The sequence below is a fragment of the Chroicocephalus ridibundus genome, chromosome 5, assembly GCF_963924245.1.
Source record: "Chroicocephalus ridibundus chromosome 5, bChrRid1.1, whole genome shotgun sequence".
NCBI lineage: Eukaryota > Metazoa > Chordata > Aves > Charadriiformes > Laridae > Chroicocephalus > Chroicocephalus ridibundus.
This window is the reverse complement of record NC_086288.1, coordinates 6,407,708-6,435,694: the sequence shown is the minus strand read 5'-3', so window position 1 is coordinate 6,435,694 and position 27,987 is coordinate 6,407,708. Positions and strand designations below refer to the sequence as shown.

At 49.3% G+C, this 27,987-nt stretch overlaps 1 protein-coding gene across 5 annotated transcripts in view; it reads left to right on the top strand.

Annotated features, from left to right (window-relative positions):
* Positions 1-27,987, top strand: part of FRAS1 (Fraser extracellular matrix complex subunit 1) — a 167,370-nt gene that overhangs the window by 122,539 nt on the left and 16,844 nt on the right. For 2 of the 5 annotated variants that reach the window (XM_063335505.1, XM_063335506.1), the window contains 26 exons: positions 1,380-1,496; positions 5,071-5,185; positions 5,656-5,793; positions 6,599-6,631; positions 7,162-7,293; positions 7,983-8,108; positions 10,425-10,672; positions 12,141-12,289; positions 12,651-12,813; positions 13,569-13,704; positions 14,772-14,968; positions 15,355-15,508; positions 16,046-16,309; positions 16,423-16,611; positions 17,023-17,142; positions 17,583-17,762; positions 19,812-19,936; positions 20,618-20,758; positions 21,666-21,893; positions 22,178-22,291; positions 23,464-23,614; positions 24,136-24,295; positions 24,781-24,943; positions 25,612-25,858; positions 27,053-27,397; positions 27,587-27,747. In XM_063335505.1, coding sequence (XP_063191575.1) covers positions 1,380-1,496; positions 5,071-5,185; positions 5,656-5,793; positions 6,599-6,631; positions 7,162-7,293; positions 7,983-8,108; positions 10,425-10,672; positions 12,141-12,289; positions 12,651-12,813; positions 13,569-13,704; positions 14,772-14,968; positions 15,355-15,508; positions 16,046-16,309; positions 16,423-16,611; positions 17,023-17,142; positions 17,583-17,762; positions 19,812-19,936; positions 20,618-20,758; positions 21,666-21,893; positions 22,178-22,291; positions 23,464-23,614; positions 24,136-24,295; positions 24,781-24,943; positions 25,612-25,858; positions 27,053-27,397; positions 27,587-27,747 — 4,296 coding nt within the window. Of the gene's footprint in view, positions 1-1,379; positions 1,497-5,070; positions 5,186-5,655; positions 5,794-6,598; positions 6,632-7,161; positions 7,294-7,982; positions 8,109-10,424; positions 10,673-12,140; positions 12,290-12,650; positions 12,814-13,568; positions 13,705-14,771; positions 14,969-15,354; positions 15,509-16,045; positions 16,310-16,422; positions 16,612-17,022; positions 17,143-17,582; positions 17,763-19,475; positions 19,557-19,811; positions 19,937-20,617; positions 20,759-21,665; positions 21,894-22,177; positions 22,292-23,463; positions 23,615-24,135; positions 24,296-24,780; positions 24,944-25,611; positions 25,859-27,052; positions 27,398-27,586; positions 27,748-27,987 lie in introns of those variants that run through there. The other 3 variants (XR_010071148.1, XM_063335507.1, XM_063335508.1) reach the window with 3 other exon arrangements.

Sequence of the window (27,987 nt, the reverse complement as noted above, 5' to 3'; positions counted from 1 at the left end):
ACCTCCCCACAGGTTTTACGGCCATAAAATTCCTCAGACAGGTCCTTGTTGTTTGCTTGGAAGGTTTAACAGCCTCCCATAATACTAAGCCTACGTGAACGCTTGCACGCAGGATTTGTTACATCTGGTTTACAAGTCAGAAGCTATTACTGTAGCACCAGAGAGGCAATTAAGGTAATTTCTAAAGTAATTAACATAAGCGATAATGAGGAATTTGTGAGTGCCAATGTTGAACAAGCTAATCTTTAGCTTAATTGCTCCATTCCTCTTTTAGAGTATGCGTTTTGCATGAGTTAAATGTGTGGGTTTAGTATCTTGGAGCGGTAGCAATAACCGTCCGGCAAGCCCTACGTCACGTCAGGAGACCGTGACACGTCTCTCTGAGTCTTGAGCTGTGGACCGAGGCATTTCGGAAAGGGCCAACACGTCATTTTCATCCATATTTTGGCTATTACCATTCGGATGACGGCAACTCGGAACAGGGCCAGCAAACGGCTAAAATAATTTCATTCATTTCAGAAAATCGATGGGCTTTTATACATTTTCTTGAAATGAAGCTTGTGCTGAAGTCCGTTCTTGCTCACAAAGTGCTCTGTTGAATTCAAGTGCGGAATTCCATCCGTACTCTTTATCTTTCATAAAGCCATAACTGTCTAACAAGGAAGGGGACTGTATTTCTTTGGGTGCTTGCCTTATCTCAGGATTGCTGTGAACATTTGCAGGCTTATCTCTAGGGCATGGCTTTGGTCCTTTGAATTTTTACAAATCCCATGTTATGTGTTTTATCTGTCATTACTGCAGGTTTGCTGTTACGAGTTAGATACTGTTGACTTCACTTAGGTGTTGCAGGGGCGTATGGGACGTTTTTATGGGTCTCCGTGAAACGCAAGCGCAGCCTGTCTTGGAAGATGTTGGGATCGCAGGGAGTCCCTGCCGAGGCAGTGCCCTTATTAAAAGTCCAGTTAATTTCACCTTGTCAGCACAACTGGTGGTCATTTTGAGGGTGGGAGGAAGGTTTAAAAACCCATTCTTTTTTCCTGTCCCTGTGATGAAAAGTTCCACTAAGCTGCAAAGACAGTCGGAGTAAAATTCAGCAAAAAATTCAGAAGCAGGAATGAATAGCAGGTAGGGAATTTGCAAGCAGACGTCTTTCTAAATGTTAATAAAGAGGTAAACCCTTTCTAGATCGTACAGGTAATAACGGAGAATCTGGTTACTATTTAAAGGCCTGTATGACTATTTAAAGGTCGGTATCTGCTGGAAAGGTGTGTCTTTGCCTTCCCAGAGCAGCAGGAGAGGAGAGGGAAAGGATGAAAGCGGTCTAGAAGAGCAGCGGTGTCCTCTGTCAGGTCCCCACTCATGTGATCTTTCCTTCCCAGGTGTCCAGCTCTGGCAGTGCGCAGACCACCTTGGAAAGCCACGTCTTCAACGTTGCTGTTCTGCCGCAGACGCCCAGAGCGCCTCAGCTTTCCCTCGGCTCCTCTTTGCACATGGCCGTAAGTGGGAACCGACCGATTATTTCTGTTTTCCCACTCTCCTTCCAGCGCTGCACAGCGCCCGGAGCCTCGGGCAGAGCGGCGACCGCTGAGCCTTGATTCCTCTCCTTGCTATTGTCCGTGCCGTTGTGCTTGGTTCAAAGATGGAGCTAAATCTGCAGAACAAGGTGTTATGCACCAGATAGATATCAGGCAGAAATGAGGAAAAAAAAAAGACAGACAGGTTAGAAGAGTAGCTGGAGAGGAGAAAACAAAAACATAAAGTTGAAAAATTCAGTATTAAAAGTGATGACTGTATAGACTGGAAGGGGGAGGGAGAGAGAAAAGAAAAAATTAAGTTTAACGTCTTTCGAATGGAATTCTTAACATTTTGAAAACACCTTTTCCTGAGAAGCCATTAGGAGTGGCAAGAGTGAAAAACTGCGGGTTAGAGAGACTGTAACGAATAGATCTTGCCTGTAATTCCACTGTAAAACTTTATTTATCAGAACTGCAGCCCACCCGCATTAGAAAGTTTTCATCCATCATCCTGACATCAGGAACACAGACTGACGTAGGTGGAAAACATTCGGGCGAGCCGATTGTATCTGCATCCGTGGAACTGAATGCCCTTTTCTTGCGGCATCAACTCTGGGAATGACCATTTTGATAGAGTGGTCTCTCGAATGTAGTTATTTCCCTGGCTGTTAACTGAAAAGATGACCTCGAAGTTTAAAGTTGGTTTGGGGAGCTTTGCGCGTGCCTTCTCGGTGTGTCCGCGTCACATCTGTGGGTGAAGTCCAGCTTTCCTCTCGACTTCTCCTGCTGTCTCCTGTTCTTTGATTCCCTAGGGAGGGATCCCGAGTGGATGAGCTAGAGGAGAGCTTCAGGGCTCTGCACCTTGGGACACACGGAGAGCCAGGACCCCAGAGGCAGGGAGTTTGATTTAGTCATCACCTTGGCTTTGTTGTGGTCTGTGGGGCTTTCGGAGGGGCACCAGGATCATAATCCCCTGAGCAGCAGTCCTGAGCTGGCTGGGACAGGGCAGGCTGCGGTGGAAAAGCAGAGCTTTGGCTCCTGCCAACCCTTCAGGAGAGCTGGGCCTACAAACTTGAAGGGAGCGTGCAGGCATCCTTGGCGTTATTCATTCCCGATGATTTATTTAGAGCGTCTGAGGTGCCAGCAGTATGTTCAGTGTTATCAAACAGAAATCCTGTGCCCTTGGGCGCTCTCTGACAGATAAAAGCACGCTGAGAGGCCCATGCGGTGCAGGAGAGCAGATGTGGCAGACCTCCCAGGGGCAACGGGTCCCCAGGAGAAGCCTCCTAAAGAAGGCAAAGGACTTGTAAGCCAGCACAGCTTGCCAGCCACGGCACCAGGACAGGCCAAAGGAAGCTGTGGGAGAGGGATTAGTGAAAAGTCCGTGACACAACGGCCTTGTCAGGTTTTAAAATAGTGGTGACCTTTCGTGGGCAATAATAAAACATGCTCAGACTGTTCCTGGGAGCAATAGCCGGCGATGTATCTTTCTGCTCTTGACTTTTTGTTGTTGTCATTATTGGCAAAATTGATGGGGGAGGTGTCTGGCTGAGCCATGCAGTGCTGGGTTTTATGGCTAATTACACACCACAAAATTCAATAGAGCCATAAAACACGTTTTACTGAGGGGCGCCTTGCAACCTGCAAGTCCTACCTTTGGGAGAGACAAATAGGCCTTGGAGGCAACTATGAAGCAACCATAACCTTAAATCTTTTCATCAGAAAATTGCACTTCCTTGCATCAACGTGATTGAGTTCTGTTCGTCCGCCTTCAGACGCTTTCAGAATTAAACTGGCTGCTCGGCTGAAGAACGAGCGCAAAATGTTAAAGTCTTCCCATACCTCCAGCCTTGTCTTTGAGTGTCCTGCTGGGAAAGGTCAGAGAGAGTTTGGTGTCTCTTTGGCGGTTAAACTGGACGTAACATCTGTACTGGTTTTTCTTCAATCAAGTCACCTGTTTCCCCCATATTGGTAAAAGGAGCAGTTTCGCTCTAGCCGGATGCAAACTGGGATTGGGTTTGTGAAGGAGAGAGTTTTGCAAGCGTATGGAGGTGCTCCTCCCTTCCCTTACCAAAGTGGCTGTACGAAAGGGACACCACTGTTAATTTTAAGCCTGCCCTTTTTATGCAGAGCTGTTGATAACGCAAACTTTGTGGCTTTTGGTTCCAGTTAGATCTGTGGCACTTTCATCTCTACGAAGGACTGAGAAGGTTTTATTTACTGCTTCACAGCGGTCGTTCACCGGCTGTGGTTTCGCCTCTGACGCCTTTGGGTGAAAAACCCTGTAGAGAGACGAACTGGGGGTTCGGTGGCATTTGTGGTGGTGTCAGGAAACCTCGCCTTGCCGGTGCCCAGGCCAATGTCCAGTCTGTGACCCAAGGCCAGCAGAACGAGACGCAGGTTGGACAGGGTGGCCTTAAAGATGTGTAACCAGCACAAGTCAGCGGCCAGTGGCAACCTGTAATTTGTTCCTGAACCTGATCATTCCATGTTCCAAAGCAGATGAATTAATTACCCGTATCCTTAATTTAGCTTGTTCTCTCCATGATTTTGTTCACGATTATGAAATGAACTGCATGCTTTTCATACCCAGCTCAACTATTTAATTCAAGTGACTTCTCGTAGCTGTTAATTCCGCAGGATTAAGGTTCATGAACACATGCAAGTTAAGGGCTTTTGTGCACTTAAGTCTGTTCATGCAGCACCATAATTCCTGTAACACACTGCCAGCCTTTGGCTAATGATAATCTTGTAATGGAAGGATCAGAACAATTTTAGGCAGATTTAAAACAAAAGGGAAAGCTTTGATTCCTCTATATTCCAATGGAGATGGCTGAGTCATTTTCAGGATTTCTTTTAAAAGGAAGTCCAGTTCAGCCACATCAGACTATACCAGAAAACTACGTAGGCAATTAATTATGTCTTCATCTAGGGAGTTTTTGATCAAATTAGATTTTCCTTTACCTCTTCTTAGTTGCCGTAGGTCAAAAAAGAAACTTCTCCACCTGTGAGCGTAGAGATTGTGCCTCTGTAGGGGACAGAGTGCACTAAAAACAATGCCATTTTCCTGGACGGCCTGGAAGTGGGCATCAGCTCGTAATTTTATGAAGGAGGAGGTGTGTTTCTCTTTTTCATAGGTTTATAAGCCCCTTCTGATCCTCCAGAAAGGAGTTAACAGAGGTGGGCCTGTATAGAGCTCTCTTCTGTTGAGCATCACAGTACGCAGCTTCTGCGTTACACATTTGCTGTGGTTGACGGATGAGCTGAACGTGGGCTTAGGTGGACCATAAGATTCTATCACATTTTACTCATTATCAGGCTTTAGTGTCCTCTGTAATCTCCTCCCAGATAATCCCTATTCTGTACAGGTTTGAGAGATTTGGTAAAGGCTCAACCCATCCATCCCTTGTCAGTTTTAGGTCTGAGAACTAGGATTTTACATTCAAAGACTCCCTGATCTTTAACTAGAGCAAAGCAAATTCTCTTTCAATGCATTTTTGGGTGACTCTTCCCATGTCTCTGGCCTTGATGCTCATGGTCTGATGTGTTTATTGAGGTGCTGGAGGACCGTGTGACAGTGCTTGAGCCCCATCACCTGTCCTTTGTAGACCCGGAGATTCCCAGTGAGAAAATCCTGTTCAACGTGACCGTCCCTCTCCTTCCTGGCCAAGGCAAGTGTACCTGTTCAGAACCTGGCAGCTTGCTGCTGAATTGGTGGCTGAGCACATCTGATTTTTCCCTCAAAATATCATTCTGTGGAGGCATCTGTTAATCTGTTCAGCTTTCAAACGCCTTGTTTCTTAACCCAATTTCTTTGGCTCGTTTGGGAATAGGCCACAGAGCTCATTTTTCGTACTATTGTCTGGAATATATTGAATGTTGTACTCCATGGCTTTCTGCTTTCCACCTCCCTCGTGAGAGGTATTTGCAGAAATGACTAAGTGAGGAATCTGTCTTTAACTTCTCATGTCCCAAGAACCCATCCTCGGCGGAGTTACGACCATCTGACTCATACAGGAGCCACTGAAGATGTGAAAAAAAAGTACTTGGGGGGGAGAAAAAAAAAGCTGTGGCCTTTGGTATCTTGTTTTAAAAATGAAGCGCATTCCTCCTGTTAATACTGAGCTCCCTCCCTCCGTAGGTATCGTGGAGCATAGAGACAGACCGCTCTCCCCCGTCAGGTATTTCACCCAAGCAGATATAAACCATGGCAAGATTGCTTATCGTCCGCCGACTGCAGCTCCTCACCTGAGAGAGATCATGGCCTTCTCCTTTGCGGGTAAGGAACTGAATGTTCTTTGTGTCAGACTGGTGGAGGTAGCTGGGACTGCTGGTCTTCCTCCAGTGCCAGAATGACTTGATGGTTATATCCATACTCGCGAGGGCGTGAGGCTTGACAATGCAAAGGAAGTGGGAATCTGCCTTGGAGGAGCGTACCAAGAGTTCACCCGTTTCTTGTGACTTGAGCAAGATTTTCCCCTGCGGTTTGGTGTAGCAACATGCGGTGAATTATGGGGATGCGGCAGTGTTCGCTGCAGCAATTAGCGTTGCCAAGGCTAGATGCTGTGCTGGGCAAACTGCTGATCAGCTGCTGTGTGGTCAGGAACTTGTCGTCCCTCCTGTGCTTCAGATCTTTGATGCACTGGGGGCTTAATCCTTGAGGTTGAGACTAGAATTGATCTAGGTATACCCTATTGAACTAGGGTATTAAAAGATTGCTGCCATCAGAGGAGAAACAGTCTGGAGCAGGAGGTAGAGGGGCAAAAACAGGACAAACGTGAAGCACGTTTGACCAGTTGATGCACAGGATTGTGTGATGAAGTGACAGTGCATGGTCGATGGAGTTCTATGCATCACCATGGCCTCCGCTGACATCAAGAGGAGTTTCACAGTTTGGAGGAGGGGGTGGCATTTTATCTCTTATTACTTGAAGCAAAGGCAAGGAAAGAGTGCTTTCCTCAGTGAGGAAAGACTCCAGTCTGGTAGAAACCACTTGCTTTCTCCAGAAGTTGTTCAAATCCACGTCAGTATGTGTCTTCCCGTCCTGACCACAATTAACTCTGTGCTTGTGTTTGTCCTGTCAGGTCTCCCAGAGTCAGTGAATTTCCGATTCACAGGTATGTGAAACATTTGCACTCTCCTGGACGAAGCGGTTTTTATCCTCGTGCCCTTCACATTGCCTGTTATTCCTTGGCCTTTATTCTGCTGCAAGCACACCTGTGGGTGCTCAGGAGGGTTTTCGGAAATGCACGTGCCTGCAGAATATTAATTCATGTGTGTCCCAGCAGTGTTTTATAGAAGCTAAGCTGCAGCTCAGTAGACACCTTTTTCTAGTAGTTGCCTGGAATCTATCCTAAAAGCCTGATGCATTCCTGTTATTTTTCCCAATGTGAACAAGGGCATCAGAGTTTTGGGCTTTTTTTTTTTTTTTTAAATATAGCGTGGAAGCATTTCCACAATTAAATTGCGTAGAGGCAAAGAGAACTACTCTTTGCAGCTGTGAATTGTGTGTGTATGTTCATTGACAAAGGTGGGAGAGAAGTCAGCCGTGTGGGGTGGTGATTTTGTCCAGAAAGGTGAATTTCCCAGCTGAGTTGCCCCTGAAAACGCATCCCTACACTCAGGCGTGGTTTTTGTCTGTGCCTAGTGTCTGATGGAGAACACACAACCCCGGAGATGGTCTTTGTCATCCATTTGCTCTCTGCGGAACAGCAGCCTCCAGTCTTCCAGATCACAGCTCCCTTCCTGGAGGTCAGCCAGGGGGGCAAAGCCACCATCGGTGAGTAGGGTGCCAGAGATGGGGTGCAGAGCTCCGCCTCAGACACGGTGTTTGTTGCCAGGAGGCCACGTGGATGGGGCAGAGGAGGGTTTTGGTCTTGCTCACCGCTGTCTGTTTGGCTGAGGAGCTGTGCTTGCGCGGGTGTAGCAGCACCCCCTGAGAAAACTGCAGCGGTGCCTCAGAAAAGTGCCTGGAGATGTGGCAGTACTCCTCCAGCGTGTGGCAGGACTGTTCGTGGGCTGAGGCAGGGGAGAGCAGCATCAGGGACCTGCTGCTCCTCTGCTTTTTCCCTCTTAGGCTGCTCTGCCCAGTGGTGTGATCTGGGTTGTTAAGAACAAGCCACTTTCTGCTCGCGTCAGGAGGTTCTCTGGGGATTTTGTAGATACTCCCCCTGCTATAGGAGCATGGACACATCTCTCTCATAAGCTGAGGGTTTGCATAGCTGTCATCTGTGAGCCATACTGGTAACAGCTCCCTCATACAGCCTCTGATCTGGACATAGTCAGGGGACTAATTATTTCCACGAAACCAGCAAGCCCTTGGGCTAGGGCAGCTCCAGAATTATTTTACTTTTCACGTGCTGACTGAATCACAGTTTTTTGACTCCATTCACGAGAGCACATCACAAAGGGATGTTCCCAGTGTCGTGTCTGAGGATGCTGAAGCCGTGCTCCCTTTCCCTGGCGCAGGGATCCAGTTAGCCGTGAGCGACACGGATACGGCTCCCGAGGGTCTTTTCTTTGAGCTGGTGGAACCTCCCCGTCATGGCATTGTGCTCAAGTACAGCGCAGGCGTGCAGGAGCGCATGAGAGCAGGTGAGTCGAGCAGAAGTCTTCCTCAGTGCCGGAGAGGGGTAAGCGTGTGCTTATCCACATAGCTGGTGTAGTTGACCAGGTGGAGACCGATGCCTCTGGCAGATACGGCTGCATCCACAAGCGTGCAAATTTTCTGCCTGGAAGTGTGTGCCTGCAGGAGAGAGTGCGTGAAAGGTCTTTTCCCTTCTGTTCCTGGCTGAGTCAACACGTTTCCTCTGCCAAGGATGTGTGGGCTAGTTGACAGTGACTCTATTATGATAAGTGTAACCAGCTGCTAATCACAGAATCATGGAATCTTCAGAGTTGGAAGGGACCTCTAGAGATCATCTAGTCCAACTCCCCTGCTAGAGCAGGATTGCCTAAAGCACATCCCTCAGGGCTGCATCCGGGCGGGTCTTGAAAATCTCCAGAGAAGGGGACTCCACACCCTCCCTGGGCAGCCTGTTCCAGTGCTCTGTCACCCTCACTGTAAAGAAGTTTTTCCATGTATTTGAACGGAACTTCCTATGTTCTAGCTTGTGCCCATTGCCCCTTGTCCTGTCGCTGGGAACCATTGAAAAGAGCCTGGCTCCGTCCTCCTTAAACCCACCCTTTAGATACTTGTAAACATTAATCAGGTCCCCCCTCAACCTTCTCTTCTCCAGGCTAAAGAGTCCCAGCTCTTTTAGCCTTTCCTCATAAGGGAGGTGCTCCAGTCCCATAATCATCTTGGTTGCCCAACGCTGGACCCGCTCCAGTAGTTCCCTGTCCCTCTTGAACTGGGGAGCCCAAAACTGGACACAATACTCCAGTTGTGGCCTCACCAGTGCAGAGTAGAGGGGGAGAATGACCTCCCTCGACCTACTGGCCACACTCTTCCCTATGCAGCCCAGGATGCCATTGGCCTTCTTGGCGACAAGGGCACACTGCTGGCTCATGGATAATTTGCTGTCTACCAGGACCCCCAGGTCCTTCTCCTCAGAGCTGCTTCCCAGCATGTCCGCCCCTAACCTATACTGGTGTTTGGCATTCTTCCTTCCCAGGTGCAGGACCCTACACTTGCTTTTGTTGAACCTCATTAGGTTCTTCTCTGCCCAGCTCTCCAGCCTGTCCAGGTCACGCTGGATGGCAGCACGGCCCTCTGGAGTGTCGGCCACCCCTCCCAGCTTGGTATCATCAGCAAACTTGCTGAGGATACACTCTGTCCCCTCATCTAGGTCATTAATGAATATATTGAACAAAATTGGTCCAAGTATTGACCCCTGAGGGACACCACTCGTTACAGGCCTCTGACTGGACTCTGTGCCGCTGATCACAACCCTCTGAGTTCTGTCACTCAGCCAGCTCTCGATCCACCTCACTGTCACCTCGTCTAGCCCATACTTCCTCAGCTTCCTAATGAGGATGTTATGGGAGACAGTGTCAAAAGCCTTGCTAAGGTCAAGGTAGATGACATCTACGGCTCTCCCCTCATCCAGCCAACCAGTTATAACATCATAGAAAGCTATCAGATTGGTCAGGCATGATTTGCCCTTGGTAAATCCATGCTGACCACTTCCAATAACTTCCTGTTCCTCTAAGTGTTTGGAGACGACATCCAGAATGAGTCGCTCCATTACCTTCCCAGGGACAGAGGTGAGACTAACCGGCCTGTAGTTCCCTGGGTCCTCCTTCTTGCCTTTTTTGAAGATTGGAGTGATGTCAGCCTTCCTCCAGTCCTCAGGCACCTCTCCTGTTCCCCATGACCTTGCAAAGACAATGGAGAGTGGTCTAGCAATAACATCTGCCAGCTCTGGCAGATCAAAAGGGATGTTTTGTTTTACCTGGTAAGTTATATCTGAAGTAATTTGGTGAAGTAACGTAGTGAACGTTTCCACTGACGTCCACATAAACCTGTTGTGACCCCGCAGTCGAAAGCTCCTGTGGAGTTTCACTGTTGATTTTGGTGGCAGCGCTTCCCAGTGTGTGATCAGATGAACAAGCGTTGTCTGTAGGAGAGCAGCGCAAGCAGAAGAGGTGGAGAGGGAAGCTTTATCTAGCTATGACAGGCATGAGCTTACAAAGCAGCTGGGAAGAAAGCAGGATCTGTGCGCTCCCTGAGAACCGCAAAGAGTCGCTGTGCCTGTGGAACTGTGAAGGTCACAGCTTTTCCTCTGCCCTGCATATATACTAGCTCCTTCATAAATGTCTTCATAACTCACATCCCTGTAAGGTTGGTATTAAATGCCAGTTTCGTACGTGATGAAGTGTTCCACTAAATCGGGGCCTTAGGTCACTTGAATTGGAGTGTTGCTCTGAACAGAATCTTTCTGACTTGTGCATTTTCTTTTGGGGAAGGTGACACCTTCACCTACGAGGACGTCACTCGAAATGCTCTGCAGTACGTGCACGATGGTTCAGCAGCAGCAGAGGACAGCATGGAAATCTCTGTCACCGACGGTGTCACCACAGTGACCACAGTGCTGAGGGTGGAAGTGTCCCTGCTGGATAACAACGGACCGCAGCCGGCCCCGGGCTGCTTGTTGGCAGTCACCGTGGCTAGTAAAAGCTCTGTGACTCTCTCTCGATTGCACCTCGCTTATATTGTAAGCTTTCATCTGTTTCTAAACCCGGTGAATGCTGCCAGCTCCCTTTCCAAACCCTTCGCCACACTCATCTCTCTGCCTTCGGCGTGGATTCTCGGCAGAGAGCTCGAGTTGTGTCTGTGTCCTGACAACTGCTGCCAAAAAGGGGATAATAGACTCTTTCGTCATGCAGGGATTTAAGGCTCTCCCTGTTTGGCTGTAACAGAGGTGAACCGCCACGCTAAACATGAGAACTGAGTTAATCCTAGATTTTAGTATCAAAACAGACTCGCTAAGAAAGCACATGGATTTGCTAAGTGCTAATCCCTTGAAAATTTCATCCCCCTTGCCTCCCTTCCAAAATTGCCTGGTTCTTTTTCTGCACGTATTTGAAGGGGGGAGGTTTAAGCAACCCAAGATGCTGCGCTCTTCGGTAGCTTGGAGTTGGTCGCAGGGATTGCGTGTTGTACAAGGGTTGTCCTGCTGGTGGAAGGCAAGGTGTTTTACTCCTCGCGGATGGTTTAGCAGCAGATGCAGTAGCAGCGGGTTTCAGGTATGCAGATGTGCTCCCCTTAGCGAGGAGGGAGGAGAGATTGCAGTGCACGTGTGAGGCTGGAGACACCTCAGGTAGTAGCTGTCAGAGGTGATGAGGGAACTGCAGGGGGTGAGCTGGGATAAGAAGGCAGGTGAATGCTTTTTCCAAGGGATCAGTCTGGATACAAGGCTGGGGACTGTCCTGTTCTCCTCGGAAGGAGGAGGGCTGACAAGGGAGCTCTTCAGGTTTAATCTGAGTAAGAGAACAGTTGGGGAAAAGAGGATTTCGTTCCTGACCCTGTACGCTGAGGATACGATAATTTCTGCTTTGGGTCTTCTCTTTCAGGCAACCAACAAAAACTTCTAGAAGAAAGATGACATCTGAGTTGCGATGTCATAGAGATGGTTGTATTTAATGTAGTTAAAAAGAGCCAAAAATTGGCTTTTAATTTGATTTGAATCTGGCTTTTGCAGCATTGCTCCTCATTAACCTTTGTTTTACTAAGAACTGAACTTAGCTTTGTGTCGCTGAAGCACTGGTGGGCAACAGTTCCCCCCTGTGCCAGCCATCAGCTAAATTTTGGCTGGCTTTATCTGGAATCAGGAAATGCCTATTACATAAATGGTCCAACAGTCCATTCGAAAATCCGGATTCGAAAACAAAAATACCAGGTTTATGTCTGGGAGATTGTGCTGACGCGATACAAAGACACACAGAAAAAACTCTGTGAGCTGAGAGAAGATAAAAAGACATTTTGTGGTAGATTCTGAGGATGTCAAGCCAATGGAGTCTCTTCTCATCAAGAGAGCTTCATTTAATATTCGTCAGCTGTGGGTCTGACCCAGCTAGCTTGATGTATTTCCCTATAAAACATCTTATTCCTCCCATTTTTAGTGGAGGGAAACAAAAGCTAATCTTGTCTTGATTTGGTTTGGTTTGTTCCTTCATGTTTAGGACAACAATTCTCCTGACTCAGAGATAAGAATCCAGTTAATATCTCTGCCTGCATACGGCACCCTCTTACGGATGTCTGGCTCTCACGACGAAGAGCTTTCCAAGGTTTATAATTTCACCATGGAAGACATCAACAACCAGCGGATCAGGTATCAAAGAGCTGTTCTCCTTCAAGCTGTGCCAGTTAAAAGCTGAGAGGGCTTTCCTCAGGGATCTCTGGGCTATATTATGTTGGTACAGTGTATCAAAGATATTTTTCCCTTTCTTGGCCCTGGTATCCTGTGAGATTATAAATGAGAGCCTTTCCCGCCTGCGGAATTAGGTGTTTGTGCATGTCTGAAATGCCAGCAATTGGTGCGGCTTCAGATTATGGGGATTTGTTCTGTATCTGCAGTGTCGTGGTGATACTTTAGGTGGGCGGCACCGAAAACCCCTGAATGCAGAGATGAGATGTATTTGCCTGACTGGCAGTGAGACTCCCTGACCCAGATCGCGTTCTGTCTTCCCCAGCTACTCCACCACGTTTGAGACCAGCAATCAGCCAGTTACGGACATCTTCCACTTCGCTGTTTTGGATGCTGATAACAACCGGCTGGACAGACAGATGTTCACTGTCACTATCACGCCTGCCCAAACCACGCCGTCGCTCCTTGCTTTTGCTGACCATATCACTGTAAGTGGCTACCCAGGATACTGGGAACCGTGACAGGAATGTCGTAGATGTGAGGAACTGAACAGCTTTCCTGAACTGAGGGGAAATCACAGAAGAAACACGGTGTCGTGCGTGCAATCCTGTGAGGGCAAAGGGTTAACAAATTACTTGGAGACCAGAGAAGGCTGACAATAAGGCTGCATCCCTGAACCTTACCTTCTTACATCTGTTCCAGTCAGGAGATGGGTTCTCCCTAGGGTGTCCTGTTGACACCAGTGGAACAAGTCTCCCTTCCTCCTGTTTAATATTTTGCCCCTTATTTCCCCAGCTTGCATGTAAAAAATGAGCAAAGACAAGTCTGAAAACATCTGGTGCTTCGGAGTGATACGCAGCATTTCAGACTCCTTATCAAAGCCTTTTGAAGTCATCTCCCACCTTTTCAGCTTTGCATTCCCCCTCCCTTGCCTTCAAAAGGCTCTGCTCAACAAGAAATGCAGATCTCGCCTCCCAAGAGGTCAGCGTGACTCTGCCAGCTCTCTTCTTGCCCCGCAAAAGCACTCGCAGGCTCCTCTTGGGGGCCAGGCAAGCTTTGTTCTTCCCGTCCCACCTCACCTTCCAGCTGATTTCGTGCTTAACAGATCTAGGGGAGGACAGGGCAGGACTTCGGAGACCGGACAAGCCTCTTCCATAGAGGCAGACTTGTTCAGTAACCATCTGTGTGTAGCTGTGTGTTGTGTGTGTTTCCAGTAGTTCTGTCACCTGCTTTTGCTTTCCAGGTGGATGAGGGGGGCAGGGTCCCACTGCTGGCCCATCACCACTTAGCTGCTGATTATGATACCGCTGCCAAGGAAGACCTGAAGGTCACAGTTATCTCTCTACCTATGTATGGCTATATTGAAAACACTAAGACAGGTAAAGTGCTTGGCTAACTCTTCTTCCTCATGGCTAATGCAAGGGAACGTAGGAATTGTCGTGCTGGAGCACATTCTAATCTGGCTCACCGCAGTTCCTCGGTGCGGTGCTGGTTGGCGTCGGTTGATCATAAAGAGCTCGTGAGATCAGCGTTAGGAGATAAAGTGTCTCTGGGGAGCATTTCCTCCTAATTGTTGTTTGTTCCAGACTGGTCAATGTTGTGAGATTGGGACATGAAAAGCTTCTACAAGCCCATGTGATGTATTTTCATCATGCTTTATTTTGGCTGTCCTCGTTACACAGAACAAACTTTGCTAAATCCCTCTAAATGTCCCAGCAAGCTTTAAGGCTGCGAGAGCTGTGGCAGAGCGTGGCCAGTAACGTTCTCTTTTCTCATTGCATTATCAAGAAAAGGTAGGATTTCTACCATATTGTGCAAAGATGTTCCTCCAGGAGACTTGTCTGCTTAATCCTGCGTGCTGTCCTAACAGGAGTGGCATATATCGTTTGACTTAAATCATAACTCACCTTTGTAAAATATCCCTGTGGATTTGCCAGTCTAGTGGCTTGTTACAACCGTGATTGCCTTTCTTCTGGAGGGCACAGGTTGCGAATCGTTCCACATCATCCCTCCTAATTGTGGCCTATGAATGAACTCCGGTTTGTGCCATTTTGGTAATGGTGAGCCTCTCTCCTTGAATATAGGCAACGGCTGGGTGATTTTCTTAAGCGTAAGACTTAGTTTTGCAAGGTGGAGCTGGAGGTAGAGATTATTTTGAGGCCAGATGGCACATCAGCCATCGTCTCATCTTTGAAGAAAGCCTGAGTAATTCTGGGACGTGGCATTGCTTGTATTACACATAAAACTGCAGCTTCCCTAATGCCTGCTCTAAGGCAGCAGATGTTCCTTTCTGCAAAGGTCACAAGATGTGTGAAAGCCGTGTTGTAGGAACGGACATCCTTCTGCACCCTTCACAGTGTGCCATTCTTCTCCTGATCCTGCTGCTTTTATTTTTAGTTCGTCAGTGAATTGAACAGCCTTTCACTGGCGGCGCTCTGGTTTGCAGGTGAGAGTTTTGGCCCACAGAGTGAGTCTGCTGTGACCGGAGACGCATCCTTTTCCCTTCGAGATGTTCTAGAGAACAGCATTTACTACTTCCAGAGCGTCCATGAGAGCATCGAGCCAACAAGCGATGTTTTCAGCTTTTACGTGAGTGACAGCTTTGGCCAGTCTGAGTTGCAGAGCATCAACATCACAATTCAGGTACGTCTGTGCTCAGTGGCTGCCAGAGCCCTCTCCTTTCGCACAGACACATGCCCTTTAAAGCGCAAGCTTTGCGCACTCCTTTGTGGGAAGGGGATTAAAGGGAGTTTCCTTCCTCCTATCTGTTTGCTTCCCCTAGTGCAGCCCCGTAATTCCCCTGTGACGCCAGAGTTGTGCGTCGCAGCGTCTTCCCCAGGGCTTATTTTTCAGATGTCTCCTCCCTCTTTAAAAGATGCTGGATAGATTTGGAGAGGCTGGTGTAGCCCATTGATGGATATCAGCACCAGTACTGTCATTTGGGAGCCTGTATTTCATTCAGGGGGGCAGCGGTCTTTCCCCCTTGGCCGTTTCCCTTTTTTGACTGTGTGCCTTTGGGACCCGTGCAGCGGCGGAACGATGAGCCCCCAAAGATGGTGCTGGAGCCTGTCAGAGTGCGTGAGGGCTCGGGTGTGGTGGTTACCAACGCCTCCCTCAACCTGCAGGACTTGGACACCCAGAACAGCGAGCTTGTCATCGTGGTGACCAAAAGTCCTGAACGTGGTAAGTCCTGACAAGCTTGGGGGGGCCGAGAGAGAGCGCGAGAGAGCATGTCTTTGTGCGTCCGTGTCCGTGTGTCTTTATAGCTGAGAGAGGAGCCTGGCGTATGTGCGTAAAGCACATTTAGTCTGCGTTTGGAGCAGCAGCCGCAGAAAGATTGTGTTTCAGAACAGACCTGTTCTTTGGGAGATGTCCCTGGCTGTTTGTGGGAGAGGAGGAAGGGGGACTGCACGCATTTCCCTGGGAAGTTCCCTTTTGTGTTACCCCATTTCCTATTGCGGGGTTCAGTTCCAAAGAGCCGAGCACCTGGTGTCTATCTGCAGTGTGTCAAGTGACGGCTAGAGTCATGTTCAACTAGTGAGGGCTCTGCTCCCTTTTTCACCTCTCATCTCTGTAGCCAAATTCTCACCAGTTTTGGCAATAAGCAGGTAACTTCCTTCAGTTTTGCCGGTAAGGCTACGTCCGCCTCTGTGAGCTGGCATGGAAAAAGTCCCCAGCCGGCTGTCTTCTCCCCATAATTTTCATCCATCTATTTGTCAGGTCATCTCCGCAGGAGGCAGACTGCCGCGGAGCCCCCGGAGCATGGACGTGTGCTGTCCATGGGCTCATCTTTCACCTACCAGGACATTTTGGATGAGCTGATCGTTTATACTCAGAGCGGTGCGGCAGCACAAACAGATGAGTTTGGCTTCTCCATCACGGACGGTCTCTACAGGCAGACGGGGAGGCTGGAGTTCTCCATGGACCTGCCGAAGAAGCAGCCCCCCACATTAGCTGTCAACAGGAACCTGCAGCTCCCAGCTGGTACGGGGAGAGGGAGAATGGTATTGCTTGGTATTGCTGTGTGGTCCAGTCTAAACCAGTCGTTTAACCGGACTGGCCTGAAGTTGTTTGTGGTCTTCCTTTCTGTGGTCCAGGCTCTGCAGCACACCTGACAGATCAGCACTTGAGAGCAGCAGCTATTTATTCAGATGACACGACGATCAGATTTGTCATGAAGAGAGATCCCAGCGTGGGGCATCTGCAGTTGACCAAAATCGATAATCCAGTCCAGATCTCTGTCGAAGGACCTGTCAAAAGTTTCACCCAGGCTGATATAAATAAAGGTGAGAGTGCTTGACTTCAGATAATCATGGCGAGTAATATGTGGCCGTCTTAGGTAGTCCTGCGAGGCACAGCGAGTTGGACTCGATGATCCTTCTGGGTCCCTTCCAGCTTGAGATGTTCTGTGATTCTGTGATCTTTTTGAGAGGAGGAGGATGACTTGAAGCAGGGGAGGGAAAGAAAGAAGATAAGGTTGTTCCGTTACAGCAGAAACACGTATCGTTAAGCAAGTGTTAAAGAAAGTCTCTCTCAGCGGGAGAAAAAGAATAAAGAGAAAAAGTAATGAAATCCAAATCCAGGAGCTCTGTCAAGCCCCAGGTCCCTCGGCCTGTGGTGCCAGCCTTGTTCCAAACTAAGGATTAAATGGTGCAGCCTGTAATAAACCACCTCTTTTCTCCCGTCCCTCTCTCCAGGACAAGTGGTGTACAGTCACAAGAAAGGGGATCCTGGCGGAAATTTCGCCTTCACCTTTGATGTGATCGATGCAGACGGCAACAAACTGACGGACCAGGTTTTTTATATTACTGTGTTAGGTAAAAGATAGTGCTGAAGCTATGTTTTCTTTGCTGAGAGCTGAGGCCTTCATAGGTGCCCATCCCACGTGTCCTGCAAGTTAAGATGTCATTCTTGAGATGCACTTTTTATTTGCGGTTAATTCAAGTTTGGGGCATGGGGAGAGTTCACGGTCGTAAGGATTAGTTCTTTGGCTTCTGACAAACTCAGTGGAATAGGTAGAAAAATTCCCCTTAGTATCTTCATACTGTCTAGATTGTCTTTAAGACTTTATAATGTTGCCATCCCCTCGATTAATGCCGAGGCCCAGAGTACCTGTTTTGGAATTAGCAGTCTGGGAGGTGTTTTTGTGTATGTTGCCTTTTGCTTTTTTTGCTTGAGCACAAGTACCTGGTTTGGATAACAGCAGGGAAAGGAGGGTGGCTGTCTCCTAACTCAGCTTTGCATTTAACCCCTTCAGAGAACAGATTTCCCCCCTCCATCATCGCTAACAAAGGGCTGGTCTTGGATGAGAACTCGGCGAAGACGATCACAACCCTGCAGCTCTCTGCCACTGACCAGGACAGTGAGCCCACCCAGCTCCAGTACAAGCTCACCAGGCAGCCGCAGCTGGGGCGCCTGGAGCGTGTGGCCTCCCCAGGTAAGCAGGGTGGTATTTTACCCGCTTGGTTACTCCTAGCAGAAAAGCGCCGGAGGGGCTTTTAAACCCCCCAGGGTCACTGCAGAAAAAACGTGCTTGGAGGCAGCAGCGAAGGGTTATGTTTCCCGATAGAAATCAAATGGTCGTTAGCCCAGAGAGGTGGAGAACAGGGTGAGTGGAGACAAGGCAGCCCAGTAATCACAGATGAGGATTTATTCAGCCTCTGCGTGAGTTTATGCCCCACGGGAACCTTGCCTGGTGGAGTTGGCGGGTCAGTCCCGCTGGCCGCTGTGTGAATCTCCTCTTTCAGGACTTCCTGCTGCGGACAAACCTTCAGCCATTTCCGTGACCACATCCAGGACAACTCCCAGAATAATCCATCCCCTGTGTCCATGGTAATAGAGCCCACCTTGGTGAACAGACAACTTGCTTTCAGTCCCCTTTTGGCCAGTATGGCCCTTCATCCCGAAACACCAGCCTCTTTTCCCAGCTTTGGAGAGAGGAAGGGAACTAACCACAGGGTTAGTTTTAGTTGTGGCGAGATGGATACGCTGGATAATGAATTCTGGTAGTTCGGGGAGGGGATATCAGTCAATCCTGTGAAACTCGGAAAAGGATTACCCGCAAATGTGATCTGAATTTTAGATTTGCCTCCCATGCCCACTGACAGTATGACTGTCCTACCCCTCTCTGATTAATTTGTCTAAATCTGTGCTGTCATAAAATACGCTCTTCTGATTTAGATCATACTCATCTAAGACTATATTTCTTCTTAGAATTAGATCTCTCGTTAACATGAAGCGAAAGCGGAAATATCTGCTGTATGTTTTCAAGATGCAGACAGACCCTGTACAGCTGAGATTTAGTGCGTGGTTTGCCTCATTTTCTCACGGTGTAAGCTGTCCTCTGGCGAACACGTTGGAAGGGTAGGAATAACGAATCAAAGTTATAATCGGCAAACCCCCTGCTGAGAGAAAATGAAGAACTTGCAATATTTTTGTCTAAATTGCAAACTTAACAGTGAATCTTGTACTTCGGAGACCTGAAAGAGCTTGATTAAGGATTTTATTCCTCCTGTTATGTGATGATTCTGATTTCTGTGCTTTTTCATGTCTGCGATGGACTAAAAAAAGATACAGAGTTGCACACTGTGAAAGAGTTCTCGTGATTTAAATGACCTAAACTTAGGGAGAGAGTACTGGAGTCTTCAAAAGAGAACACGAACTTCTAAAGCTAATGAGCTCTGAGGAAACCTCGGCTAATCATCCAGTTTGGGCTCATTTATTTATATCAGATCCCGGTGTCTTTTGTAGCGTGGCCAATACTTGTCAGTAGCTGTTTAGTGTGATAAAGTGGCGACAAACTTTTTGTCGGGCTTTTGGTGGCTGTTAAGAGCAGTAGGCCTGTCGAACGCAGCAATGAGACTTAAAGGCTCAAATGCTTTTTAAAATGCTTGTCGGGTACCTTTCTGTGTCCGCGTCACACCTAATGACCTGTAAAGATGTCACAAAAGAAGTCAGCGTTGAAAGTGGGGCTTACTCTGTCTAAATGCAGGGGCGCAAGGAGGGGAAGAGAGAGCAGAGACTTTAAAGGCATTTTTGAAAACTGCTGTGAGGCCGGGAAATTTTTTGCCCATACTCAGTGATGCCCTGGTTAGATCAGGCCTGAACAGGAGTGAAAATCCAAGTGTTAAATCTGCTGTTTTTCTCACAGCTTCTCTCTCGCTCTCTGCCCTGAGAGGCCCACCCGTCCCCAACAGGGTGTCCTGGCAGTGTGAGGTGCCTTTCTAAAATTGTAAGTTTGGGAAGAAGTCTACGCTGCTTTTTGCAGAAGCTTTGCCGCTACGTTAATTTACAAGTTGTTGAGCAGAATTTTTAGGAGGCTCCGTGCCAGCTAAATCCCTGGCTCAGCTCAGCTTCATGGTACAGCCTGAATTGGAGCAGAACAGGCCAAGACTGAGTGCTTATGGCTAGATATGTCCAGCTCCCTGTATTTTTCCCTGCCTCGCTTTTTCTGTTGCACATTTTCCCCTATTTTTTCTTTTTCTAGGGACAAGAATTAGTTCTTTCAGCCAGGCGGATTTGGCCTCTCACAGCATCCAGTACGTCCACACCAGTGACATCGAAAAGCATACGGATGCGTTCACCTTTTCTGTGTCTGATGGAACGAACGAGGTGAGTCTCAGCACGGTTTTTTGCCTGAGTCGGAGCAGGCTGCTGATTCTGCAGGATGTGATGGGACTCAGTTTTCCTCTTGCGTGCTTGCAAGAGACAGTTACACGTAGCAAAGGAGATGAAACAAGCCACGTGTGGGCTTGTCGTTTGGCAATGGTGGGTGCTCTTACTTCCCCTGCTGCGAGAGATCTTAGGTACCACAGGGGAGGGAGCAAGCCCTGGGAAGGAAAGCCACCTGAGATGTAGCCTCATGAGAGTGGTGTACTAAGATTTCGTGTCTGGTTTTCATCTGCTTGCCCATTGCTCCTGGAGCTCAGCTTTGATCCAGCGCACTGACAACGTACCCAGAAGCACAGTTAGACCCTTGAGAAATGTCTCCTTCCTACTGTCTGAAAGGGAAGAGTCATAGCTGCAAATAGAGGGAGAGGGACAAAGGAGAATGAGGGAGCGAGGGGAAAGTGCGTATCCATAAATATCACAGAAAGAGGAAGGATAAATTAGTGGGGAGGGATAGAAGAGGCCACGTTCACAAGATCTGAACTTAGAAGCTCTTGTTTACTTATTAAATGAGGCCAAACCAAAGTGACCCAAACTCAGTGCATCACGGTGGTCTGCCGTTTCAATGGAGTTGCGCTCTTGGTAGGCTGAATTCGTCAAGAGAGGCTTTTCCTCCTGTTCCAGGTGAGCCAGACATTTGACATCACCATAAACCCTGTGGATGACTCCTTACCCGTAGTGCAAAGCCTGGGGATGACAGTTCAGGAAGGCGTGAGAAAAACCATCACAGAGTTTGAGCTTAAAGCAACAGACGCTGACACAGAGGTAAGGCAGGACCCCCCCTCGCCTCCTCCCTCCCCTCTTCTGCCGCACATCTGGGCTATCCGCAAAATGGGCTTGTGTCCAAAGAGAGAGATTCCAGGGAGTGTCGTCTCTCCCCGTGATCATACCCCGTCTGATCCCAACATCAAACAAACAGCTTGTGGGAGGCCCAGTTTGTATATAAACAGATGAATGAGTGAGTGCGTGAGCGAAGCAAAGCCCTGGCTTGAGAAACGGCGTCATCTGGGGCGTCTCTCAGACACATAAGCAACAAACCTGCGTGGAGAACACTTAGAAGTTGTGATAAGAGCTGATGCTTGCCCTGTCCCACCTTCTCTCTGTGGATTTGAACTCAGCTTATGCCTAGCCTTGACACTGAGCTAGCACAGGTGAAAATGACATTTCCTCCTCCTCCTCCTGGGTCTGTCTCAGGTGTCACATTGGCTCTGCCTCATGCGCCGCAGTTTCCCCACAGCAAGAGAGCTCCTGGCTGCCGGTTATTGCCCTGAGCCAAAGATCCTGCCCCAAAGGTCCTCGCTGCTTCCACCCCGACAGAAGTGACAAGGGGCACGTTGCTTAGAATGGCTGCAAAAATGGGGGGCTGCTCTTGCGTTCAAGGGGTTGTCAGGAAGGCGGGAGCCGTCTCAGACCAGCCGAACCAATAGTTTGGTGTGATGGCTCTGGCGTAGCTCTCCCTGGCTGGGGTTATTTTGTAGATGAAGACAGGGCAGGCCTCAGGATGAACCAATTCAGCGCATGGTGCCGCGTTTCAACCCCTGGTTGGAAACACTGTGCAAGGAAAGCTGTCTGGGCGTAGAGTCCTTCTCCAAGTATCTCGAACTGGCAGGACCTGCCTGCCCTGGTCCTGGGCTCACATCGTCAGCTTTGCCACTCTGTCTCCTTGCTGCAGGCTGAGTCTATTACGTTCACCGTCGTGCAGCCCCCTCGGCACGGCCTGATTGAACGCACCAGCAATGGGCAGCATTACCACCAAGCCACCACCTTCACGATGGACGACATCTACCAGAACCGCATCAGCTACAGTCATGATGGCAGCAACTCGCTGAAAGATCGCTTCACTTTCACTGTGTCTGATGGCACCAATCCCTTCTTCATTATGGAGGATGGGGGGAAGAAGGTAAGGGGAGGAGAAGGGATGCGAGGAAGATCTTCTATAGCTAATAGAAAACTACCTCCTCTCAGAGAAGGGGAGACTTAGCTGCTGTCGCTCCGCTGAAGGTAAAAGCTGAGTATTCTCAGTTATGTGTTGCCGCACGCTTTTTCCCTGGTGTACCAGCCCTTGTGTGTGCAAACTCGCCGCAGGACCTTGATCCCAACGGAGCTGAAGGGAGCAAAATTGGTAATACGGTGGATGAGGCTTCGACTCCCCAAGTAACGTCTGTCTCTCTGAACTTCTGTCAGGTTGTGACAACAGCACCGCAGCGCTTCAAAGTGGACATTCTCTCTGTGGATGATGGGACACCCAGGGTCGTCACCAACCTGGGGTTGCAGTGGCTGGAGTACGTGGATGGCAAGGTAACTGCTTGCTTAGTTTGTTCCTCTGGCTGTTCCAGGAGAAGGAGCTTCACGAGAGAACCTCCTGATCCCTCAGCATTTTTATTTTTGTGACAGAGCACTGGTGTCCCTCTGTGCCTCTTGGAAAAGGCAGAGGTGTGCAGGGATGCCTGCCCTGCAGCTCCATTAGCTAAACAGTGGCTCCAGGGCACTAAATTGCTTCCTGGGTCACCTCCTTCCCTTACATCAGCAGGACCGCCAAGCCTGGCTCTTCTTGGTTCTTGCACAAGAACCTGGGTGGACACGTCCTGCCCCTCGTCCCTCCTCCCCAGGGCGGTCTGTTTTCAGCTTTGCTGGTGGCAGAGAAGTCTTGATTACGTGCCGCAGCAGCCATGGCAGAGATACCTGGCTTTCCAAGAAATGCGGCATAGGGATTTCTTGCTGTGACGCGCCTTCGTTTTGCTGACGTTCGAACAAAACCCCCGGAACCTCTCACTTTTGAGGACCTGGCGTTAATTGCAAAGAAATACTTCAGGTCTTCCCAGGAAAAAGGGTTAGAAGAGGCTGTAGTAGGAAATTGCATTAAGAAGTGGCTATCTCAGCTCAAATTCCTGACTGCAGAAAAAGCACTCCTGCAGCCTCAGGCAGCTCAATTCTCCTTTTTCTCCTGTTCTTAAAGCTGGTTTCTTTTTAAACAGAAGGCAAAATGTGGTGGAACTGAGGCACATCCCTGTGAGGTCATTTGAAGGAGGACTAGTGCAGGCACGCTAAAGCAGCATGAACTGTCCTGAGCGAATCGTTCAGCTCAAGGCGGTTTGCAAATGTTTTGGGCGAAGCCAGGCCTCACCTGAGCATCAGCACAGTTCACGGAGCAGCGGTTTCCGGGTGAAACCCAAATATTTGTCGTAGCTTTTAGCCCCAGATAGATAGGGCTGGGCAGCTTGTTCTGGATTTGCTTTTCTTTGAGCCACAATGTCTTTTTTTTTTTTTTTTTTTTTTATTAAACAAACCAGATGTGAGGCAGAATGTGAACCCTTCGTGTGCTGTGTGCTCTGTGCTTTTACATCCCCTAGCTTTTCCCTCGTGGAGCACTGTTTGACAGAGGGATGGTTGGGCTTTTTGGATGAACGGTCAATCAGGCTTGCACTGCTGGATCTCCAGAGTTTTACTCCCTTGGTTTGGCTTTAATCCAGGCAACCAATCTAATCACTAAGAAGGAATTACTGACGACGGACCCTGACACAGATGACAAACAGCTGATCTATGAGATAACAACTGGTCCCAGAAACGGTTACGTGGAGAACAAGCTGAAACCGGGGACAACTGTGACCACCTTTACGCAGGGTATGGAAGTTGGGCTGTGTATTGTTGCTTTTTCCCTTCAGCCGCTTCAGTTTGTCAAAACAGCTTGTGTGTGGGGAAGAAGAAAAGGTGGGAGGGGAGAAGACAAGGGGGAGATCTCAGAGGTGTGTCAAAAATAAGAATTGAACTTAGCTCTCGATTGCAGAAATCCTGTGATTTCGTAGAGATGCCAGCCCGTGTCCTGTAGCACACCCAGGTTCTCCAGACTTGTTAGAGCTGGAGATTTGACTCGGGACAGTAAAGAGGAGTTGTACGTACTGTATGTGGATCTAATCATCACAAGGTCTGGTCGATGTTTAGACTATCGAGGGAATGTCTTGTCACAGCTTGTAGGCTGGCTTCCACCACAGGTAAGACCAAGGAAGTTAGAAAAGCTGCTGCAGCATAAAGGGTGTGCGGAGAACCCGATCCCTGCGGCCATGCAGATGCATGTCTCCGCACTGCTCGTCTTTAAAACTGCGTTGAAGTCCTGGGTTGGCTCATCGGATGTCTCCTCCCTGCAGAGGACGTGAACCAGGGCCTCATTCGGTACGTGATGCACGAGGAGAAGGTTCAGGAGACCGTGGACAGCTTTCAGTTCCTAGTGAAGGACAGCAAACCCAATGTGGTCAGCGGCAACATCTTCCACGTCCAGTGGTCTCTCCTCAGCTTTACGTACACCAGGTAAATGGCATGGGCATTACAGCACTCTTCTGACGGTTGGGCTCTTACCTGGAGCGGGGCAGGTTGAGCTCTGTCATATGTCATTGGACCTACAGCATGGAAATGAAATTCTGGGGCACTTACCATCATTTCTGCCTGTATTTCGCTGGCGCCCCATCAGGACGGAGGTCGCAGTGCTGTGCACTGTAGCACCACACGTGGCATTCCTGTTGAATTAACGCTGTTGATTTCGGAGAGAGGGCAACAGCAGCCAGCGTGGAAGTGGGAACTCATGTGCGCGTCAGCAAGAAGACGACCCAGCCGGGTTAAACCGGGGAGTAGGGTTGCGGAATAGCTGCCATCTGCCCAAGACCCTGCTTATTAGCGTCCCTTGGATTTTGCATGGAGGCCACAGTCAGCCTGAGTCTGTGTTGCTCTGCATCAGTGTGAAGACATAGGGTTTGCTCCCCAGCCTGTTATTTGTATCTGCTTGATAACATTTCCAGCTACAACGTCAGAGAGAGCGCAGGCTCTGTGAGCGTCACCGTGAGGCGGATCGGTAACCTCAACCAGTACGCGATTGTCTTGTGCCGCACCGAGCAGGGAACGGCCACCTCCAGCTCCGGTTCGCAGCCAGGAGAGCAGGACTATGTGGAGTACGCAGGGCAGGTAGGTTGGGGACACCAGGAGAGGGAAGGTCTGACTATAGAATCATAGAATTGTCATGGTTGGAAAGGACCTTTCAGAGGTCCAACCATCAACCCAACAGTGCCAAAAACCACTAAACCATGTCCCTAAGCACCACGTCTACCCGTCTTTTAAATACCTCCAGGGATGGTGATTCAACCACTTCCCTGGGCAGCCTGTTCCAATATTTGATAATCCATTCTGTGAAGAAATTTTTCCTAATAGCCACCCTAAACCGTGCAGGCCATCAAGCCTGGATGAAAGAACTGATAAATACACAAAGGAGACGATTTCCTTTCTAAAAATTAGTGGTTTCTTTGCTTTCAGAAGAGGTTTCACCAGTTTTCTTGTGTTGGCGGACGCACTTTGCAGCAGTGTTCCGACAGACCACAAGTGTCACAGGCTGCCCTGAGCAGGAATGTCATTCCTCATCATGCAAAGGGCTAAAACCATGACTGAAATTAGGGGGCAGGGGGCTGTGCACTGCCTTTGCTGCTGCCTTTGACCTCCCCCAGCCATTTACCCTTGGTGAAGGTCTGTGTCTGATGCCACCCGTGCCCAGGGTATGTGACTCAGGCCAGGGTAGGGCAGGAGGGACAGAAAGTTTCAGAGCCCAGTCCAAAGAGAGCAGGCCACTCGCTGCCTTCCAGGTGCAGTTTGAGGAGCGGGAGGACACCAAGGCCTGCACCATCGTCATTAACGATGACAACGTCTTTGAGAGCACGGAGAGCTTCGCCGTAGAGCTCAGCATGCCAGCCTATGCTCTGCTGGGGAACGTCACCCGGGCCACGGTCACCATCATGGACGCAGAGGACGAGCCCACCCTGCAGTTCGACAGGAAGACGTACCACGTCAGCGAGAGCGATGGCTTTTTCTCTGCTCCTGTTGAAAGGAAAGGTGGGTTGAGCCAGGCAGAATGACTTTCATAGAATCATAGAATGGGTTGGGTTGGAAGGGACCTCAAAGCCCATCCAGTCCCACCCCGCTGCCCTGGGCAGGGACACCTCCCACCAGCCCAGGTTGCTCCAAGCCCCGTCCGACCTGGCCTTGAACCCCTCCAGGGACGGGGCAGCCACAGCTTCTCTGGGCAGCCTGGGCCAGGGGCTCACCACCCTCACAGTGAAAAATTTCTTAATATCTAATTCCTGTGCTCCCTGGTGCTCTGTGGCACGGGAGGGAGGGAAAGCAGCTCCGCAGGCGCTGCTGTGGGTGAGACGTGCGGAGTCTGAACCCACTCGGCAGAGAGAGCGGATGGGGAGCCCTGGAGACTGTGGCCAACAGTAAACTGGGGACAGAGAGAACTGAAGCCCCTGCGGACAGACTGTGAACTATGTGGGGCTGCCTAGAGCTTGGATTTTAGTTCTGTGCTTTATTCTGCAGTCTTTTATCGCATGACGAGGATTACTGCAAAGCTGCCGAGGAGTCTTTGCACTATATACCTTTGCCGGGCTCAGGCAAACGACTGCTTCCTGCGGCAGGCAAATAACAGTGACCCCCAAAACAAGTGGTGTTCCTTGGGATTTGCTTGTTTACGATTTTGGGGTGATTCTTTGATTTTTTGGAAGTAGCTTGGTGGCGCAACTGAAATGACAAGCCACCGCAACAGGGCAGATGTTTGGGGTTTTTTTATCTTTCCCAGCTCTGCTGTAAGATTCACCGACACAGTTAAAGCTCCTGACTTTCGGATTCATTTCTCCTCCCAGCATGAGCAGGAGCAAACCCTTGTATTTACTTGCAGCTTCTCTATCATCTGGATACTGTGTTTTCTGTGGACCCTAACACTGTCCTGTATGTTCTTTAAGAGGCAAGTGCCACCCGTTTCCTGATCACAGTAACCAAGAGCGCAGATTTGGAGGGTGCCTTCCTGGAAGTCAGACCTAAGCCAGCTTTTATGCAAGTTTAGGAGCAGGGATGGTGTTCTTTTTCACTCCTCTCCCTCTTTTCTGAATGCTGCTTTATTATTTAAGTGAGTGGTGTCCCCACCAAATAGAGTAAGAATATTTCCATAGCTTTATGGAATTAAAATATATCCGTAGCTTTATGGAGTTAAAATATTTCCATAGCCTTGAGTTTTTTTCTGTTGTGTCTCAGGGGATACCAGCAGCACTGTGTCTGCCGTCTGCTACACTGTCCCCAAATCAGCCAAGGGAAGCAGCCTTTATATGCTGGAATCCGGCTCCGACTTCAAGTCCCGGGGGATGGTGGATGACAGCCGCATAGTTTTCGGTCCGGGTGTCACCGTGACGACGTGTGACGTTACGCTGATCGATGACAGTGAATACGAAGAAGAAGAGGAGTTTGAGATCGTCTTGGCCGATGCCTCAGATAACGCACGCATTGGCAGCCGGGCTTCAGCCAGCGTCTTCATCGGTGGTCCCAACGATGCCTCTACAGTGTTCCTGGGGAATGCTACTTTTACCGTCAGTGAGGCCGCAGGTGAGGAGGAACAGGGGGCTGTTTCTTCCCTCTGCCCCTGTGGGGAAGGCTGGGGGTTGTTCTCCGCAATAGCCTGGGTGCGGGAGCAGTGGTGAAGGGAGAAGGGCATGCTGAAGGGAGAGGAGCGGTTTTGTGGTGTGTGGCTGCTTTCTCATCTCGGTTCTCTTTGACGTGCAACTGGTGATGCAGGGAACATAGCGATTCCAGTCCTCCGGCAGGGACCTGATCTCTCAACCCCCGTCTCGGTGTGGTGTGCCACTCGGACGTCAGACCCTCCGTCTGCCAGCCCGGGAATCGATTATGTCCCCAGCTCCAGAAAAATAGAGTTCAGGCCGGGCAAGACAGAAGAGGTGAGAGGCCACTGTGACTCCTGATGAGTCTGCTCTGTCTGGTGACACTTCTCTCCTGTTTATGTGCGTGCTCCGTGTTTGCCATGTGCCGGTTTTGAAAATCGTCTCGGGGCCACTTGAGAATTGTTAATGAATCTGCCAGGCACAGACCCACACCTGATCAGCACTTCAGCCGGAAAAGATTCGGTCAGGCCACCTCTCCCAGGATAAAGATGGCTGCCTGTTCTCTGAAATGATGTG